The sequence below is a fragment of the Rana temporaria genome, chromosome 8 (genome assembly GCF_905171775.1).
Source record: "Rana temporaria chromosome 8, aRanTem1.1, whole genome shotgun sequence".
In the NCBI taxonomy this organism is placed as follows: domain Eukaryota; kingdom Metazoa; phylum Chordata; class Amphibia; order Anura; family Ranidae; genus Rana; species Rana temporaria.
Window position 1 is genome coordinate 107,073,098 of NC_053496.1, and position 22,249 is coordinate 107,095,346.

Genomic DNA, 22,249 nt, shown 5'->3' on the forward strand with positions numbered 1-22,249 from the left:
TCCAATTCATGTCTTCTTTTCTCCTCCTTTACCATATTTGGCATATAATTAGTACATTTAAACTACTAAATACCTTTTCTCATCAACTGTATATAGCAGCCATTGACTTACATCAGTGTCTGGTTAAAGCTTGTAGGAGTTTTCATTCTACTCAGACTATCCTATGGGATGCAAGTCCCTTGACCCTCTGTCTGGACAGTGCTGAATACAATCAACCTACCAATAAAAAGAAACAACTCTCTAGCAATAGACACCAAGGTGAGCATGTGCAGAGTGCCACCAAAGGCTCTTATCAGGAGATTGATTGGGGACAGTGGAAGAAGGGGAGGATCAGAGAAGGCAGGACTAAACAGCCTTTTCTAAACAATGCAGAGGATTAACCCCCTTAGGTTACATAGGGAGTATAACAAGCATGCTTTACTGCATATACAGACTGATTTTACTATTGTGGATTTACTAACACTTAAGCCCTGTACACACGATCGGTCCATCCGATGAAAACGGTCTGGACCAATTTAATTGGTGTCAGAATGCGGTGACGTAAAACACAACGACGTGCCGAAAAAAAAACAAAGTGCCTACAAACGATCGTTTTTTTTCTATCGGTTAGGTATCCATCGGTTAAATTTAAAACAAGATTGATTTTTTTTAACCTATGGATAAATAACCGATGGGGCCCACACACGATCGGTTTAACCGATCGTGTGTACGTGGCCTAAGAAGGAGCTATTGAAGGTCTCAGATTTGTATACTTGTTGGCAGATGGGAGGATGGCAACGCTGATTTCTTCAATAACCCACATGCACCAGTTATGCCACGTATACACGATCGGTTCATCCGATGAAAACGGACCGATTGATTTTTTCATCAGATATCCGATGAAGCTGACTTTCATCAGTCTTACCTACACACCATCAGTTAAAAATCTGATCGTGTCCAACGAGGTGACGTAAAACTCAATGATGTGCAGAGAAAAATTAAGTTCAATGCTTCCGAGCATACGTCGACTTGATTCTGAGCATGTGTGGATGTTTGACCGATGGATTTCCCCACAGACGATCATTTTTTATTAATCGTTTTTTTAACCATCAGACAATTTTAAAACAGGTTCTATTTTTTTTCACCGATGAAAAAAAAAAAAGATGAGGCCCACACACAATCGGGTTTGTCCGATGAAAACGGTCTATCGGTCCGTTTTCATCAGACGAACCGATCGTGTGTACAGGGCATTAGAAAATCTTTTTAATGCTGTAGTGTACACCTGATGTATTGCTTTAGGTATTTCATTTTATCATTACACTTTGTTCTGGTTTGGAAAATAACCCAAGTATGCACTGAGATCAGCTCGGAGGTATGTTCCTTCCTATGCCCACATAACCTGCTGGCATCACACTAAAATACATAACTGTTTAAGACTGATCACAAGTCCAGAGCATTAGAAATCTGTGTGGACTCAGATACAAGCTCAGGCTTTAAAACCCTGCATCATCATGTGCAGTTGCAATTGTTTTTCTTGTAGCAATTCTTTCAGAAAGACCTAATTGGCAAATCACTATCTCACCTGGTTGTTTTTGCTTTTTCATGCCAGTCAGCTGGTGCAAATAGCTGACTACATTTTTTCATATTTACATTATTCTTTGGCTGTTTACTAGTCCTGCCCTCACAGATGGAAGTGAATACTGAAACCAAGTGGATGTAGCAGTGTAAATAAATCAAAGTTACATTTTATTATTTTTCCCTCTACCTTTCTATATAATTTATACATTTCTCTCTTAAACCATCTGTGCATGTAAAAATTGTATGATTGCGATAGTCAGATTCAGCCTTGATGATGGCCGATGGAGTTAACCTAAATTAATGTCATCTTGAGCCATTTTGTAGCTGATAAATAGCCTGGACATTCGTCTCTGGAAAAAATGCCATAAAATATCTAGTATCTCCTTTCCAACACAGGGACTGATTTTATACATTGATTCACACAGAGAGCTGTAAAATAGAAAAAAGATTTTTCCTGAAGAAATATTTTTGATGAATGAACTGCATTTCTATTAGGTTTGAGTATAAAGCATTATTATAGGTTTGGGCAAGGGTAACCTCTCTGCCATTGTAGATTTTACCTGATATTGCTTAGGGAACTGACCTCCAGTATACTCCGATTACCTGCCACAACTCAATAAATAGGACGTTTTACAGTGGGAAAAATAAGTAAAGAAATATAAGTACTATTTGGGCAGATGAACCGAAGTAGTTGCAAGAGACTATGAATGGCTAGGATTGATTGTGCTTGAAATGATCATGACTGCATTTCTGGAAATTCCAAAAAGCTTGCTGCCTAGACATGCAAAACTCTACCAGGGAGTGTCACACTTACCCTTGTCCCATTATCTCGTCACCTAAATGCAATTGAAATGAAAAGGGGGGCTAGGGACTGTTGGGCTGGGGAGGAAAGAGCTAAGTGTTGCACTGTGAGCTCACAGTGTGCAGTGTAATCAGAGTAAGCAACTTTAGAACAGGAGAGGAGTTTGTGAACTGTGCATGACCGAAAGTATGGCTGGAGTTTAGTTTAAATGATGTAAGTCCAGCCAAAAACTTTTGTTGGTATTGGATAGAATACAGACACACTAGAACCGTTGTATGTTTTTTACGATTTCCCCTTGGAACAGTAACAGTGGTTATTACAGACAGCATGTGAAAGAAAATCTTAGCTAATTTAATCCTAAATTACAGATTAAACAAAAACACCATCCAGCGTTCAATCCCAGGATTTCCCCAAACAGGACTGTGATAGGCAATGGTTTCAATGATGCACCCCTCTTCTGACTTTGCAGTCCTTCCAAACACTGCAAAAATGTACACAGGAGGGTACAAACGCCTAGTGCATTACCATAAATAACCATTTATCAAAATCACATAACGTTATACTCACAAAAGTAGAAATGAAATCAGGCTTGTCATATACAATGCTCCAACTGGTAAGGCGGGTGACCCTACGGCCACGGTGTGGAAAGGCTTACGGGTTTTGGTGGACAGACCCCCTTCTTAGAGCCGACTCCCACCACACAATGAAACACTATTTGAGAGTTTCCATGCCGAGGACAAAACCTCACATAAATTACAGATCCTTCACCTCATGTATTAACCTTTATAGTGTGCCCCCAAGCAATGGGTATTTACATTTTAGTTCATAAAACCATAGCATAAGACAATGCCTTCATCCAGGACATTTTATAAAGATATTTTGTATATCTTATGTTAAAAAAAATGGAAGATGCACCTAACCTACAACAGAAGATCCTTTTAGTAGTAGTAATCAAAAAAAGTAATTCTTACAATAAAACTTCCATATGTAGAATCCTATACCTAGTCGATCCAGATGAAGGCAATAAATCCCTATAAAGCATGATACAATCTAGTCCAGTAGGGGAAAAAGTAAATTCCTTCCTGATACCCCACAAGGCAATCAGATATTCCCTGGATCAACGCCCCTGGGGTTTTGATATATAAATGTTAATACCCAGTTATATTTAGGAATGCTTTCAGCTATTTTTTAAAGCAATCTACTGAGCTGGCCAAAACTAGTTCTTGAGGGAGTCTGTTCCACATTGTCACAGCTTTTGCTTGGAAGAAGCCTTTAGATATTTGGATTTTAAATTGCCTTTCTTCCAGACCTAAAGAGTTCCCCTTGCACTTTGTAATGATCTGAAAGTGAGCAAGTCTACACCAAGTTCACTATATGGACCACTTCTGTATTTAACCATGTGATCATTTCCCCCCTTATTGCCTCTTCTCAAGAGAGAATAAATTAAGTTCAGCTAAATATTCCTCATAGCTGAACTCCTCCATGCCTCTTATCAGTTTGGTTGCCCTTTTCTGCACTCTCCAGTTCTCTAATATCATTTTTGAGAACTGGTGCCCAACACTGAACTGCATATTCCAGATGAGGTCTTACAAATGATCTGTATATGGGCAAAATGATGTCTCTCTCTCTGGAGTCTAAACTTCTTTTAATACAAGAAAGTATATTGCTTGCTTTAGAAACTGCACCTCGGCATTGCATGCTATTATTAGGTCTATTATTTACCAGAACACCCAGATTCTTCTCAACAATTGACCAGTCATTATCCTCCTAGAATGTATGATGTATGAGTGTTTATAGCTCCCAAGTGCAGAACTTTACATCTATCAATGTTAAACCTCATCTGCCACATAGTTGCCAATTGAAACAGTGCATTAAAAGTAGAATTCTGGGCTTGTACTACCCTATGCTTAAAAAATCTTCCTCCCTCCTCCTAACACCTATACCAACTAACCTGTGTGGAAAATATATTTTTTTTCAGCCTGCTTTTGTCCACTCATGTAATTGGCTGTGTCAGGCAGCAGTGGATGCAGGGGAGAAAATAGGAGTGCCAACAACAGATGGGCCACAGCAAGCTCTTGGGTGATGTCATAGCTTTGCTCAGGCATTACCAGCCATTGTTGAAAGTTCTCTCCTCTCCCCTGTAGCCAGCACTGGTTTACACAGGGGAGATCATGTGACCTGAATGAAAAGGTCTAAAAATAGGTACAATTTTTTTTTTTTTTTTAACACAGGTTAGTTAGTATAGGGGTTAGGAAGAGGGAAGTAGTGTTTTTAAGCATAGTTAGTAAAAGCCCAGAATTCTATTTTAAAGTGGGAGTAAATTCCCATGCATGATGTTTACCTATATGTAAGCCTATAATAAGGCTTACCTATAGATACAGTAAATATTTACTTTAGATGTAGCTGGTGATGTCCCCCGGCAAATGCGCTCTGAAGGAATGGCATACCCATGCCGTTCCCTCAGAGCCGTGCCATACACAGCGACTCCAGCGCACATGCATGTGACATCATCGCCGGCTCGGCCATTCATATTACCAAAATCAGCGAACCTGAAAAAAGACTGGGTAAAGATGAAAGCACCCTTATTGGTGACAGCACGCTGCTGGAGGGCTTTGTTTTCAGGTAAGTCTGTCATAATGTGCTAGTTTGCCATGCATGCTAGCACACTATGACAAAATACCCAGGGGGACAATTTTTTATTAATTTTGTATATGGTTTACTACTGCTTTAAAGTCTGCTTGTAAGTTTAAAGACATTCTGTAAAGACGTTATTCCACTACATAGTTTAGCGTCACCTGCAAACACAAAAATAGTACTTTTAATCCTAAATGTTATATCATTTATAAATAAGCTAAAAAGTATTCATTGAACCTTGGGGCACCACTAGTAACCTTAGACCATTCTGAGTATGAATCATTAATCACTACTCTCTGAATACATTTTTTTAAGACAGTTTTCTATTCAATTACAAACTGAATTTTATAAGACTTTACCTTATACATTAGCCATGTGTGTGTCACATGCTTTTGCAAAGTCCAAGTATACTATATTCACAACCGCCCCTGTGTCTATGTTTTCACTTAGTCATAGGAAGATGGCACATTTGTTTGACAACTTTGGTCTTTAGTGGATCTATGCTATCTATTGCTTAAAATATTATTTTCTAGCAAAAATTCTTCTCCACTGTTTAAGATATGTTAAGACACCAGACCTTCACATTTGGGGACTCTCCACTGTGGTACAGTATTGTGTTTTGCATTAGGGCATATAAGTAGTGCAAACAATATCTAAATCTGTAACAGGTAGATCAATACAAGACATTCTAGGTAAGTCTAGTTTTAACACAACACAGATGAGGTCTCATTTGTAGGACAAAAATGTTTTACTCACAATAACTTTTAGAATAGTGGTCCCGACGGTGACATTCTCATACAGAGTTATGTTGTATAGAGGCTGACTGAAGATCGGGCGGTTGTCATTCTCATTGATCAGGTTAATCTTCACTTTTGAAAATCCCACATGGTCTGAAACACTTTCGTTTGCAAACAGCTAAAAGTCAAAATATAGATCACAACATTAAAAAATAATAGTTGTATTGTAAGTAGAAAATGTTAGCCGTATGTATGCTATTGCAAGCCCCTCTATATAAGTATTGTGACACATGTTATATCAGGAGCCCCCTGCACATAATCTGGTTACAACCATTTATCAGGAGCCCACTGCAACACACATAATCTGGTTACATCCATTTGGTGTAATTAGACAAACCGAAAATGGTTCTTGGTTATTTGCTGTGGCTTACCACACAACACTCTGCACTTAAACTACTGCCATTATTCTTTACCAGGTATTGAGATAATCGCAAACTATGGATGTTCAGAATTAGTAGTGCATTTCTGGATGCGGTCACAGCACTAGAGGGAGTCTGCTGGAATGAAGAATAAGGTAAGTATTTACACCCTAATCCTCTTCCCCTAGATTAAACTAGCAATTAATCATTACAGTGCAGGGGGGCCCCACTGCAAGGGTGATTTTTTAAATTTTCCAAGAGTTGGGCATTAAAGCTCAACTTCAGGCGGATATAAAATGCAGCTATATCATTAACACATCAAAAAATGTATTTTATTTTTAATTATTTATAGTGACAGTATGAACATAGTATACAAAATAAAATAAGACATCCAATTGGCAACATTGATCCAATAACAAAGTACAAATAATATTAAACATAATAAAGGAGAAATAAACTCATTGATTTAACAGTTTCATAGATTTTTTTTATTTCTGGCAATGCCGGGAATGCTAAATGTCTTATTTGCGTTTGCTGTCAACCAAACTGTCAAACCATCAAATGACTGCCCACAATAAAGGCACAATCTCTCCCTCCTCCTAAAGGCCCTCTCCTCCGCAGAAAGACATGTGAAGCCCAACTGCATAGGTTCTATTTCACTGACAGATGCGGTACCAGAAGGCATGGGAGGTGAGGGAGGCAAGGGTGGGACGGCAAATCCGTACCTACAGGAGGCTTCTGCAAGCACTCCTTAAAGGAAGCTCTCTCTCGGAGTCTGGAGTCTGAAGTCAATCAGAATGGTAAACGTGATCAACTTCTCTCCATCTGTAGGTATGTCTCGGGCTGCTATTCTCATCTTTGATGTTATCGGAGAGATCATAAGAAAAAGCAGCCACGAGGGCCTCATTATTTCAAGTGACTTCTGCTGCCAGGGTATGGAATTCAATGGTGTAATCAGCAACAGTTCTTGTACTTTGTTTGATGGACATCGAGGCTCTTGGCAGCAAAAGTGGAGTGAGCGGGAACATCAAATACCCTTTTAAAGGAAGCTACAAACACTGGGTAACTCAGGACAATTTTTGCGTCTCCCTTAGAGGGTTTGCCCAAGCCAAGGCTATCAGAAAGCAAAGAAATGATGAAGTCTACTTTGCTTCTGTCCATGGGGAACGCCTGGGGCAGCATCTCAAAGCATATCCCAAAGTGTTTGAGAAACCCTCTGCATTGAACTGGATCACCGCCAAATCGCTGGGGAAGCAGAGCGGAACCAGGCATACCTCTTAAAAAGGTAATATTTGAGGCAGGTGCCTGCACAGAGACTGGAGCAGCAGCAGGGACACCCTTTCCCACGTTTGGACCAGAAGAGCCACAGTGGAAGGATTCAGGTGAGCAGTGCGAATCAGGAGTGTCTGTAACACTATGGCAAACTGATCTATGTGGTGATCCTGCTCATTCAATCTTTCAAAAATATTACCACTAGGTGGATTGCCTGAATCCTCTGAATTCATGGCCTTCGCCTACTGTCAGGAACCATGAATCAGAGGGAGACAGAAAATACAGTTAAAATCACACCTTTTAATATAGTGGTAAAAATGGTAAAAATTGTAAGCGTAGTCAAACCATAGCCAGGGTTCGGTAATCAAAGCGGGTAGTCAGTGCAAGCCAGTTAATCAGGAAGCCAGAGATCAGCATAGTTGGAGACAGCAAACAGGTTCAGGAGCCAGAAGGGACATCAGCCAGACAAGTCTTTAACAGGAACACAGCAGAGAATCTTCAGATATGTTGACCAAGGCAAAGGCATAAGAGAAATGAACCAGGCATTTTAAATAGCCAGAAGGGGCTGGCTAATAAGCATGAAATGATCACCATGTGAGGTACTGTGGAATGATGAGTGCTGGCAACTAACGGACAGCTGAGCTCTAAGAAGGGAGGGTAGAGCCCAGCCATGACACCATGATGACAAATTATGTGCAGAGATTACAAAGAAATTTCAGGCTAAAGTATTTTGGGACCCCAGATAGCAAGTAATTGAGCGGCAAGTTTGAAAATGACTTGCTAAGCTATTTCTAGACATGCCAGGCTTCACAAGTTTGTTGCACAATTGTAGTAAGTCCGTATTGCATGACTCTAGTTCAACTTTCTTTGCAAATGCTCTGCAAGTCTGCTGAAAGTTCTGGTACAGTTATGTTGTCCAATAGTCATCCCACCACATCACTGTGGCTGAATTTTCATGCTGTAGACTTGCAGAGCTCTTGCTGTAAACTCACCACTGCAACTTTGATCTTGCTAGAGACTTACCATGGAAATTTTCAACAAATTAGAAAAGTGTTAACTAGAACTAGTGCTTCAAGTGCTCTGCGGGTGTAAAACTTGCCAGTGAAAATGGGCAACAAGTTAACAAGACTTACAATTCAACACGTCAAATGTGTAACAAGTTATTCTTTCTATATGCTGAATAATTATATGTTAAAGTTCCATCCTTCTGCTACAGAGAATAAGAAGCATGTTTATACTTCTATAAGACAGAACTATGAACAGGCCTGGTTTACTATAAATACATTTTTTTGTCCCAGACCCACCAGGACAATGGGCTTTAGTTATAAAGCTGTATTTCTCGCACAAAGCCATGAGGCTGCATATTTTAAAGATGAGAGATCAATTATCATTATGAGGAAACTGCAAATATAAATCTGAACTGCAGCTCTTTAAAGTTTTGGATAGAAGGGTGAGGTATTGGGACACCTGCCAGGTTTCACCGCTTTCAGTCTGCATCAAGGGCCAATCGTCGCAGGTAGTTGCTTTATGGGAGATTGCATGCAAGCGGCAGCGATTAGCTGCAGAAGCTGTCAGCCTCCCTTTGGTTTCAATGGGGCTGCCACCCACAGCTAATCACTGGAGACTCCTGCTGGGTCTCCCACATATAAATCGGTAACGGCCCATTTCCAAGTGTGAATGGAGCCTAAAAAAAGAAATCATTTATGTCTAGTCTCAGCAATCTGCTCTTTTCCATCCTCCTGTGCACTGGCTCTGTGTTTACATTGCACATTAGAAAGCTGCCAAGTCACTGCTGGGAAGAGGGAGCAGGGTGAGCTGAGCTGAAATGAAAATGTAAATCCTTTTTTGCTGTGCAGTTTGAAGGTTAAGATTTATCTAAAGCCCAAACTTTTTTTTTTACTTTTAGGTTTGGATAGCTAAGGGAAAACGTAAGAAACATTCACCATTTGTTTATTATGTGTTCACATTCGCAAAGTTAACAGTACATACAAAATATATTTCTTTTATGCGCAATAGCATACAATCTAATACCATCTAAGTCTTTATGTATTTAAAGAGGCTGTAAACCCTTGCGTATTAAGGTGAAAAAACTTCTGACAGTGACCGACCCCCAGCCCCCTCCCCCCGTTTTACTCACCTGAGCCTGTTTGTTCCCTCAGAGGTGCGCTGTACCTTTCTCTCCTTGGTTCTCGGCTCTTGATTGGATAGTTTGATAGCAGCACAGCCACTAGCTCCCTCTGCTGTCAATCAAATCCAATGATGCGGGTGGCGGGGGCGGGGCCGAGTCGGGCATTCTATGTCTATGGACTCAAATGCTGGACTCAGAAGCAGTGGTGGCGGGTGCTCAAAATTTTTGGGGGGGCACAAACAAAAAAAAAAAAAAATTGCAGCCTCATTGTGCCCATCAAATGCAGCCATCAATTGTCACCACTGTGCCATGCCATCAAACGCAGCCACTGTGCCATCAATTGTCACCACTGTGCCATGTCATCAAATGCAGCCACTGTGCCATGCCATCAAACGCAGCCACTGTGCCATCAATTGTCACCAATGTGCCATGCCATCAAACGCAGCCACTGTGCCATCAATTGTCACCACTGTGCCATGCCATCAAATGCAGTCAATATGCCATCAATTCGCACCACTGTGCCATGCCATCAAACGCAGCCACTGTGCCATCAATTGTCACCACTGTGCCATGCCATCAAACGCAGCCACTGTGCCATCAATTGTCATCATTGTGCCATGCCAACAAACACATCCACTGTGCCATCAATTATCACCACTGTGCCATCAAATGCAGTCACTATGCCATCAATTCGCACCACTGTGCCATGCCATCAAACACAGTCACTGTGCCATGCCATCAAACGCAGCCACTGTGCCATGCCATCAAATGCAGTCACTGTGCCATGCCATCAAACGCAGCCACTGTGCCATCAATTGTCACCACTGTGCCATGCCATGAAACGCAGCCACTGTGCCCCTCAATTGTCACCACTGTGCCAACTGTCACCACTGTGCCCTTGAATTGTCGCCACTGTGCCCATTGTTACCACTGTGCATGTCACTGTGCCCTTTAATTGTTGCCACTGTGCCCATTGTCACCCTGTGTCACCACTGTGCCCAATGTTGTCACTGTGCATGTCACTGTGCCCTTTAATTGATGCCACTGTGCCCATTGTCACCACTGTGCCCTGTGTCACCACTGTGCATGCCACTGTGCCCTTTGTCATCACTGTGCCCTTTGTCACCACTGTACCCATTGATGCCAATGTGCCCTTTCTCGCTTCTGTGCCCTGTAAAATGCACTTACCTTTCTGCTTCCTTGTCCCTCAATGTCCTCTCCCACCCTCGATGATGCTTCAGCCAATCGGGTTACCGGTAACTAGAATCGGTGAACCTGATTGGCTGGGACGGCCAGCAGTCTTATCCAAGGGACGCAGCCCATCTACGTTCCGAGGATAAGACATCCAGGAGCCGAGGGGCTGTACTCGTAAAGGCACTTCCGCACAGCCAACCAGCTGCCGTTATTCAGATAGCCGGCGCCCAATGTCCGGCTATTTGAATAGACCAGGCAGCTGGCAACAATAACATACATTCACGCAATGCAATACATAAATGTATGTTATTTGCGAGAGGGGGTGGCGCTGCAGCGCCCTCTATTGACGGCCGCCATCACTGCAGTTAGTAAAAAGTAAACGACATTTTAAGCAAAATAAAAATTCTTAAAGGGCCCGTTTTCTTTTTTTTTGTGACTACAGGAGGGGGGGGCGGCGCCCGGGCGCCCCTATGGAAGGGCCTCCACTGCTTAGGAGCATGCCCGCAAGGTAACCCCCAGGGAGAGTGCTTCTCCCAGGGGGTTTACAGATGCAAGGAGCGAGCGCCCTTGGGGACCCCAGAAGACAGTCATTGGGGCCACACCATGGAAAATTAATTGCACAGTAAGTATGATATGTTTATTATTTTAAATACAAAAAATAATTTTAAAAAACAAGGGTTTACCCTCACTTTAACCCTTGGGCAGGACAGCAGGTGTATACTGTACATATAGTTTACAACTGATAATGACGATTTTCCAGCTTAATACAGACAGGGTTAATTATGGTAAACATACTTTCCCCGCCACTTCCTTAACATCGCATAGAAGGGGGAAGCTGAGTAAAATTTTTATAGGATGTTTAACCAAATAACAAGGTAAACAGCAATTTTTAAATATAAGCTATACAATATGTGTAGCGGTGTGGTTGCTACTAATTACTACATCAACTGATATCACCCTGCTACCAGAGATTCATTAGACACAATCTTTCAGTCAATAAAAAAAGTATTTTACTTGTTTTTTTGTTATTTTATTAGGGGATTAACTTTGTTGGCGAAAAGGGATATGGGATGCCTATAGGATGAATTGATACTTGCATTTTTTATATCAATTGATGTGTCCCACTTGTTCAGATAATACATTACACCTTTAAGATAGGACAAAATGGCGGACCCTAATCTTGACAGACTTTTTCCTCAGAACATTTCCTGCCTCTGCACTCTCCCTGCAGACTTTTACCTTAGCACACTTCCCCTCCTGCACATCACTTTCTGTCACAGCCTTAGTACTCCTGCCCCACCATCTTCAGCTGATTAGGGCCCACTCTGAATAAGTCCTAGTAGTTTCAATTGATGTTCCTGCAGTACCCCTTTTATGGCTGCAAAAATTATCTGAAGAGGATATTTGATGAAGGACTACTGATTCCAGCAAGACCAACTTGCAAATCCTGCCCGCCCTCATGGCTGCATCGATTTGACACAAACTCCACAGTCTCTACACCCAGCTCCCCTGGCGTGCCTCTTCCAGATCTCCACTCTGCTTTCACTCATCGACTCCTGCCCTGGATCCTTCCTGAAAGACTCACTCCGGACCGTGCAGACCAACTACCTCTCCTAGCTCCTGTTCTAGGACAACTCTCCATGACCTTGTAAGGAGAGGCTCCCTCCCAGCTCCTGCGCTCCTCCGCTAAATCCACTCCCCCCTCAAATGAGGGTGTTCCTCCAGCACGACAGTCTAGCACTCCATCCTTCAGTTCACCCAGCCGGCAACTCCTCCCCCAGCAGGCTGACCGTGGGTATATGTAGGAGGCCTAACCCCTGCCAATCCTAGATGGGGTTTGGTCAGAGTGCTTCACATGTACCCCATGTAACTCCCGCACACTACCCGATGAATCCATATACAGGAAGCGGCCAGTAACAGAAAAGATTACTTAGGTTCGCCTTCCCCTGACAGTGACTCGAGCTGGGCATCGCCGCTCAGTGAAGGATTGGCTCAGGTGGCTTGGCTGCTCTAGTCCTGCAAAGGGAACTGCGTTCCTGCTGTAAAAAAAGTGCAGGAACTCAGTTTCCACGCGTTCCCGCAGGACTTGAACCCTGATTAAGGGCACATGGGCGCCGCCTCCTCTATCCAAGCCACCCCCTATATGAGTAATGGATAGATTCATGCATAGCATGAATCTATCCATGGCCGCTGCCGCCACCCCCTATTCATGCTTCCGGCCCCTTTCAGGACGCCAGGCGCATGAGTTACAGAGGTGGGGTGTTTTTTGAAGCACCTGATTAGAGCCATAGGCTTCAAAATACTGTGGACTTGTGGCATACAATATTGCGCTCAGAGCCCACCCAGGTGTGTTAGAAAAGCAAATGAATATGCACTTTTCTAACAGAAAATATCCTCTTCATCAATCAGGAAGTGTGGGTCTGATACCCGTTTCCCGATTGGCTGAAAGGTCAGGTGATCCTATTGGATGCCTAGGAGGAGGAGGTGTATTGGCTACATCACCTCTAGGAACATACCAATGCGTTTCATCACATGGACATTTTTAAAGGGCATCTTTTTTATATTTTCATTAGTATTGAGGTAACAGGCTGTACATTGCCCTTATGCTGCGTACACACGATCGGTCAATCCTATGAGAACGGTCTGATGGACCGGTTTGATCAGATAAAACCGATCGTGTGTGGGCCCCATCGGTTAATTATCCATTGGTTAAAATTTTTTAAACTTGTTTTAAATTTAACCGATGGATAATTAACCGATGGGGCCCACACACGATCGGTTTGATCCGATCAAAACGGTCCATCAGACCATTCTCATCGGATTGACCGATCGTGTGTAGGCGGCATAAGGGCAATGTACAGCCTGTTACCTCAATACTAATGAAAATATAAAAAAGATGCCCTTTAAAAATGTCCATGTGATGAAACGCATTTGTATGTTCCTAGAGGTGATGTCATCATGCAACCTACATTCAGAAGCGACGTCTCTATACACCCGGGAAAGAGCAGAAAGCAACCATTGAGAGTGGTATGCACAAACTACTATTTGCTTTACCGCGGGACATACTGTAATGGATTTTACTACGTATACTTCTTGGTTCAAGGTGTAGCACCATTTAATGCGAGTAGGATTGGATTGAGCTTTTATATTTGAATAAACATAAAAAGATGTTATACTATAGTGAATCCCCCTTATTTTTTCATGTTGCGACACCTGTGTGTGTCCTGTGAGAGGAGTGTTGGATAAACTGCACATAGGAGGGGCAACCCTCTGATGATAGTGAGTGTGGAGGAACCAGAGCAGCTGATGATAACATGCTAGACATACATCAAATGCTCTTTGTTTCCTTGTCTAAAATAAACATGTTAATAAAAGCAAAAAAAAATCTTAATCAGTTAATGGTCATTACAGTAGAATTACTGTATGAGCGATTCCTCTTTGGTGTTTTAAACTAGATCTTAATCCTAGCAGTTTAGTGCTGGAATCTCTACAATCTTATTCTAGTTTCACAGATTTATGACTGGAAAAAGCAAGACACTATAAAAAAATTACAACCCAAACAGACGGCAGGTAATGGTGGCGTGGTGGAAAAGAGCATTTATGTGCTATAAAACCTTTACAGAATTCTCTGTCAGGCAGCAACCTTTTTAACACCCAAGTCCACGACAAAACGCTCACCAGCACACTATTCTAAAGTAGTAAGACTGAAATAATTAAATGAAAACTGTAGTAGTAAGACTGAAATAATTAAATGAAAACTGTAGCTAACACAGCATTTACTGTATTCAATTTATATTTATAATTAAGTGGATACCCGCTTGTTGAAAGAGCTACTTTGTTATTGTATGGTATTTCTCTCTTTATAAAAGTTGCTGTCTACCAATTACCCCCAAATGCCATTTGACATGTACATTTATAAGGAGAAAAAAAAAGTTGCGCTAAACAGTATAAACAATTGATGTGAAATTGTGAAATAAAAAATGAATAATGATAAACAATTAAAATTAAACAATCATCGTGAGGTCATGTACATGCAAAAATTACTAGACATGAGCCCTCTGGGGGCGTGGCCAAGACAGGCATGTGAGAGGACGCGTCTCTCACAGCTCCCAGCGGTGATCCGGTAACGATCCTCCCCCGGCCAAAATCTCGATCCGCAACCACCCTATGCTGGCAGCTGACGACACCGGGATCACAGCGGTACCACCACCGGCACTCTGTACCAGGGGGATGACCCGCAAAGGACAAGGAGAGACCGCAGGGCCGGAGATCCAAGATGGCGCCGCCGCGCTGTGAAGGGGACGCCTCGTGGAGCGGAGAAATCGGGGCCCAAGCACAGTAAGCAGGTCAAGGCCTCGGGCAAAGACCCCCCTAAGGACATGCTTTATTATGCCCAAAAACTGTCGGGGGCTGGGGGACAGGAACAACCGTCCCGCTCTGGGGACGCACACCAGGCCGGGCCTGCTATGCAGGAAGACACTGCCCAGCTGCATTGGGGAGAGGAGGTAGATGGGGATCAGGCCGGCTCCAGGCCAGATGGCGGCCAGGCCGATGCACCACAGGCCGCGACTGCAGTGCAGCCCACGCTGGCGGACATATTACAAGCTGTGAACAAATGCACGGCCTCTGTTGACACCATTAAGGAACAGTTTGGCCTGCTGCGGCAGGATATGCAAGAAATTCGTGAACGCACCACTGCGGTGGAAAGCAGGGTCAGTGAGGTGGAGGACCAGATGCACCCCATGGCCCAGGATACCAGGGCTGCTTTGCAGATGGCAAGGGAGGCTTATGACCGTGTAGAAGATATGGAGAACCGTCTCAGACGAAATAACGTCCGCATAGTGGGCCTACTGGAGAGGGTGGAGGGCAAGGACCCCACCACGTTTGTAGAGAACTGGCTATTGGAACTTTTTGGCAAAAAAACACTGTCACCGTTCTTTGCGGTGGAGCGGGCCCACAGAGTCCCTTCGCGCCCACCGCAACAGGGGGGCCCCCCCAGATCTATCCTGGCTAAACTACTTCACTACTGTGACAGGGAGGCAGTGCTCCGCCAGGCCCGGGAACGAGCCAATATTCAATATAATGGAGTGCGGGTGTCCTTCTATCTGGATTTCTCACAAGAGGTGCAGAGGCGCAGGGCGAAATTCCTTGATGTGAAGCGACGGCTGCGAAACCTGCAACTTCCCTACGCCATGCTATACCCTGCGAAGCTCAGAGTAGTGGTTAGGGGCCAAGCCCAATTTTTTTAATCCGCTAAGGAGGCCATGTCATGGCTGGATCGCAATGAACAATCCTTACAAAGACGAGCGCAGGAGGAAGGAGAGTGAGCCCTGAGACTGGGGTGGGAGGTTTGTTGTTTGCCTTTGGGCACCTATCCTGCACAAATGAGAATGTCTGAGTTGATCCTGTTTAGGGGGGAGCCCCTACTTTTTACCTATTGATCTCCCTTTTCAGACTTTTGTGCTCCATATAGGATGATTCATTTCCTCCTTTTTTTTTTTTGGTTCTTTCTTTTCCCTCTTGGCCGGGGGACATGATAAGTGGCAGCAAGATGTGAGGAGAGATGCTCTCAACAAAAAGTGTGCTATGCTGATGGTTAATGCGAACAGTGTCAGTCGACAAGTAATCGCAAAAAGAGTTGTATCTGCCCTGTTGGTGGTACGTGGATATTTGGGGCCAGTTTGGTCCAAAGGTTACATTAATTTCTATTACTTTTTCAGTTACCATTCGTGGAAAGAGGTACATCGCACGAGACTTAGGCCTTTGGCCCTTTTGCAAGGTAGTATACAGATGTGGACAGTCCTGGGGGTGGGTCTGCCTGCCCAGTCATGGGACCAGAATGTGTATTTATGCTCACCAGTGTATAGCTATATGATTTTAGTGGAGGACTCTCATGGCTAAAGTGCCTATTGTTTCATGGAACGTGAGGGGTATGCATTCACCACTAAAACGTACAATGTTGTTTATGTGCTTAAAGAAGTATTTGCCAGGGGTGATTTGCTTTCAGGAGACTCACTTAACGGCGGAGACCGTGTGCTTCCTGAAATACAAATGGGTGGGTAAGGCGTATCACTCTACACACACCTCCTTTTCGAGAGGGGTGAGTGTACTGGTGCATAATGCAGTGGATTTTCAGGAGATTGCAAGTGTCATAGATCCAGAGGGCCGCTATGTATTTGTTCACTGTAAAATCGGTACCTTAATCTGTGTCATAGCATGCGTTTACATTCCCCCGCCCTTCACGGCAGTGGTGCTCCGGCTCCTCCTCTCTTTTTTGGACGGTAGGCCGGAGGCTCCGCTGCTCGTGTTGGGAGATTTCAATTGTTGTTTGGATCAGGTGGCGGATAGACATCCGGCCCCTAGACCCTCTGCCCTCGCTAGGAGTACTCCCCTGGCGTGGTTGTTGCAAGAGGTGGGCTGGGTGGACGTCTGGCGACACCGTAACCCGGGAGGCAGACAGTTTACGTGTTTCTCAAAAACTCACGGCTGTCTGTCCAGGATTGATTTGGGGGTGGGAAATCTGAGCATGCTTCCGCTGATAGCGGACCTGTCACACAGGCCGCGCAGCGTGTCGGATCGCTCAGCTCTAGTGGTACAGCTCTTAGTGGCTCCGCAGGGGAACTTAGTTAAGGCACCATGGAAATTGAATGCATTCTGGTTACAGCTCATACGTTCACATGGGGAGATATTGGAGGAGGTACGGGGGTACTTTGCAGTGGGTGCAGGGATGGACATGGAGGTGGAACATTGGGACGCCTTCAAGGCGCATTTTCGAGGCATACTTAGCAGGGAAGTGAATGGGGTTAAAAAGGCCTCAACAGCTTTATTGATTGAAGTAGAGAACAGGGTTCAGGAAATGGAGAGGGCTTACGTAGCGGATCCTTCTGATTCGACCAGGGAAACCTGGCAGGCCGCTCAGTCGGCCTATCAGCAGTTACTCTCCTCGTCGGCTGAGAAGAAACGCTTTTTTGCAAAGCAGGCGTTCTTTGAGGAGGGTGAGAAAACCGGCCGTATATTGGCCCGGATTGCGAACTCCCACCAACGATCGCCGGCTATAGGGGCCATAAGATCTAGTTCTGGAGGATTAGTTTCACAACCAGAACAAATTATGCAGGAACTGGCGGGTTTCTATGAGACCCTGTACAGCTCAGGCACGGCATACACTCAGGGAGATCTAGAGCTATACCTAGCCCAATTGGCCTTCCCAGAACTGACTGCTGACCAGCGTATTCTGCTGGATAAGCCAATCATAGTGGAGGAACTGGTGGGGGCGGTCGGTGCTTTCCCTAACTGCAAGGCCCCGGGGGAAGACGGGTTGCCCATGGAGGTGTATAAACAGTACTCTGAAACATTACTCCCCCAATTACTGAAGGTCTTTAACAAGGCCAGGGAAAGGGGGAATTTACCCCGTCTATGACTAAGGCTAACATAGTCCTGCTACTTAAGCCAGGCAAAGATCCTGTAGACCCAGGTGCGTACCGCCCCATTTCCTTACTGCAGAGTGACATTAAGATACTAGCTAAGGTGCTGGCCATGCGGCTGAATGGGGTGATAACTTCAATTGTGCATGGAGACCAGGCTGGTTTCATGCCCAATAAATCCACGGCGGTCAATCTTAGGAGGCTGTTCCTTAATGTACAGGCACGGGCGGACAATATGGGCAGTAGGGCGCTACTGTCCTTAGACGCCACAAAGGCGTTTGATAGTATAGATTGGAACTACCTTTGGACGGTGTTGCAGAAATTCGGGTTTGGCCCAGTTTACATTTCCTGGGTGCGCTTGCTATACTGTCAGCCACAGGCGGCAATAAGGATGTTTGGCTCCCTGTCAGGGAGTTTCGCACTGAGGAGGGGTACTCGGCAGGGGTGCCCTCTGTCCCCCCTCCTCTTTGCTTTGGCTATTGAACCGCTGGCCATTAGTATCAGAGCCAACCCTCGCATCACCGGTTTCTGCTATGGAGATGAGCAGGAAAGGGTGATGTTATATGCGGACGATACCCTCCTTTTGTTGGGGGATACGGACACTTCCCTTAGAGAGGCTATGGTAGCGATCACAGAGTTTGGCCGATTTTCTGGTTTACTTATTAACTGGTCAAAGTCGGCCTTGCTTTTGCTGGACGGTGACAGCACGCAGGTAATTAATCCCTTGTGCCCTATTCCCATTACTCCCTCTTTTAAGGAACTAGGGGTGCAGATCACGGCTAAGCCACGGGACTTCATCCGTCTCAATATATCCCCCTTGTTATTACGATTTAGGGACAAAGTTAAAACTTGGAAGGCCCTGTTGTTATCGGTTGCAGGCCGGGTGAATTTAATCAAGATGATACTTATGCCACAGTTATTATACTTCCTCCATAACACCCCCATGGTCATCCCCTTGAAAGTTTTCCACACGGTTAATAGCATCTTTCGAGGCCTCATCTGGAGAGACGGGGCTCCTAGGATTAAATTAGAGCACTTACAGAGACCTAAGGATAGTGGGGGATTGGCATTGCCAAACCCCTGGCTGTACTATTTGGCGGCCCAGATGCAGCAGCTGGTCGGTATGTTTCGGCCGGCGGTGCGGTCCTCTGCTCAGAAACTCCTGGAGCACACCGTGGACAGAAGTCCGATTCCTGATGCGTTGGAGGCACAGGCCTTTGCTAAACCACATAGGAAATACCCCACTTTTAGTCTAACCCAGAAGGTATGGAATAAGGTCAAATATGTTCAGAATGCGGAAGGATACACGAAATACAGTCCAATATGGCAAAATGACACCTACACTGAACTGGCCAAGTTGCAATCGGGGACCAGATGGAAAAGATATGGGGTCACACACCTCACACACATATTTTGTAATGGAGTGCTACGTACGTTCCCTGCGTTGCGAGAGGAGTTTGGCTTGCCGCAGTCGATGTACTTCTCCTACCTACAGTTGAGGCATGCAGTGGTGGCGCAGGGTCGCTCTTCTGAGTGGTGCCTGTCGCCTACTCCTGCTTTTGATCTTTTGGGGGATGCTGAGACGTCGAAGGGCTTTATCTCCCAGTGCTATACCATTTTGTTGCAATATGTGATGAAGCAGCATCCCCTGAGGATGAGAGAGAGGTGGGAAGCGGATGCGGGAGAGTTGGATGGGGAACAGTGGGAGGAGATTTTTCAGGCGGTGGGCAAGTGTTCCTTGAATGTATCACAAAAGCTTACCCAGTTGTATATCCTGTTACGTACCTATTACACCCCACACAGACTTAGTAAGATGAACCCGCAACTTGACCCTACTTGTACACGTTGTAAGAGAGACCATGGAGATTTGATTCATATGTTATGGAGATGTCCCAAACTCCACACTTATTGGGCAGGAGTAGTGAGTACCATTAACTCAACATTTGGCGTGACTCTTCCGCAGGACCCGAGGGCATGTCTCTTGGGGGCTCTGGAGGAGTACGAATGGGAGGAGGCGGACAGGGAAGTGATTCACAGGGTGTTGTTCCAGGCGAGGAAACTCATCATGGTTCATTGGAGAGCCGAGGCTCCCCCGACCCGTGCTGAGTGGATCACCAACATTGGGACAACGATGAGGATGGAGAAACTGGTATACCAACACAGGGGCAATGCCCACAAGTTTGAGAAGCTATGGGCAAAGTGGTTGGATGTACCGGGCCTAGCCCCGGTGGACTTGGTGATGGATAGGCTGCTGGGTATTAATGTTGGGTGAGATCTGGATGGGAGCGGATGCCACGAGAGCAATGTCCGGAGTGGTGGCGGGGGGGGGGATTTACCTCCAGAATGGGATTGCTATATCTGTACATGTCTGTATGGCCTTGATCTTTATCTCTATTTTATGTTTATGTCCCCGACGTGTCGAGGGGATTCTGTATGCCTTGTACCTCTGCAAACTAAATAAAACTTTTGTTGGATATAAAAAAAAAAAAAGACATGAGCCCTCTGTCAAAAGTCCATAGATGGGGAAGTGAAAAATGCAAATAATCTATTGGGGAGGATCATCACCTCATTCCATTAATCCAATGCATAGACGTTCATAATACATGGGTTGGAAAAAGAAAAAAAGAGGAAGGGCCTCGATAGTGTAAAACCTTTTAAAATTTTTATTATAAAAAATTGCAGATGCTTAAACACACAATTTAGCAGTCAAAATTAGCCTTGAAGTCGGATGTCCCGCTTCATCGACTCAGCGAAACTAGTTGGGCGGAACGTGCGGTACATCGGCATCACCCCCCTGGACTGCTTGGTTTCCCTGTGGACGGGTCGTCTGTATGTATCCGGCCGGGACATCAGACTTCAAGGCTAATTTTCACTGCTAAATTGTGAGTGTTTAAGCATCTGCAATTTTTTATAATAAAAATTTTAAAAGGTGTTACACGATCGAGGCCCTCCCTCTTTTTCCAACCCATGTATTATAAACGTCTTTGCATTGGATTAATGGAATGAGGTGATGATCCCCAATAGATCGTTTGCATCCAGGGTGTGGCTTCGCAACTCTATATACCTACATGCTACCTGGGGTCCCCTATAATCAAGGGACCACCGGGATCTGGAAAGCGGATTTACATGCTTTGTTGGTGGAGGATCCTAGCTATCTGGTTGTCACTCCGTATTGATGGTTCATCTGACTATTTACTTTGAGGACTCTTTTTTTCTTCACTGGTGAAGGAGCATTTCACATTGATCACGTCTGTGATCCAACTTTTTTTCACTTCTCCATCTATGGACCTTTGATAGAGGGCTCATGTCTAGTAATTTTTGCATGTACATGACCTCACAATGATTGTTTAATTTTAGTTTATCATTATTCATTTTTTATTTCACAATTTCACATAAATTGTTTATATTGTTTAGCGCAACTTGTTTTTTTCTCATATCTATATCACTGTTTAATGTTACACAGTAAGGTGCAGCTTTACAATTTGCTATATTAGCAACCACTTCCTTACCCGTTTGAGTTACGGGTTTGCTTATTATTTATTAGCACAGTTTTGTCAACTTTTTTTCACACATGCACATTTATAAACAGTATAAATATTTACTAAACAATTGCTTGTGCCATAAGCCCCAGTTTACACCAGTGTGACTTGTCATGCAATTTAACAGGTCTGCAGTGTGCGCCATAAAGCTATGTGGTGTGTACTGCCCGTGTCCTCTGCAGTTTGCACCTAAAGCTACTTGATGTGTACTGCCCGTGTCCTTTGTAGTTTGCACCTAAAGCTACTTGGCGTGTACTGCCCGTGTCCTCTGCAGTTTGCACCTAAAGCTACGTGGTGTGTACTGCCTGTGTCCTCTGCAGTGTGCACCATAAAGCTACGTGGTGTGTGTACTGCCTTTGTCCTCTGTAGTTTGCACTTAAAGCTACTTGGTGTGTATTGCCTGTGTCCTCTGCAGTTTGCACCTAAAGCTACGTGGTGTGTACTGCCCTTGTCCTCTGCAGTTTGCACCTAAAGCTACATAGTGTGTGTACTACCTTTATCCTTTGCAGTTTGCACCTAAAGCTACTTGGTGTGTACTGCCCGTGT

The 22,249-nt window shown here is 44.4% G+C and overlaps 1 protein-coding gene across 1 annotated transcript in view; it reads right to left on the reverse strand.

The window, feature by feature from the left end:
- Positions 1 to 5,719: 5,719 nt before the first annotated feature.
- Positions 5,720 to 22,249, reverse strand: part of LOC120910431 (cadherin-23-like) — a 299,339-nt gene continuing 282,809 nt past the window's right edge. Inside the window, exon 10 of the mRNA XM_040322191.1 lies at positions 5,720 to 5,908. Within this exon, the coding sequence (XP_040178125.1) occupies positions 5,720 to 5,908 (189 nt within the window). The remainder of the gene's footprint in view (positions 5,909 to 22,249) is intronic.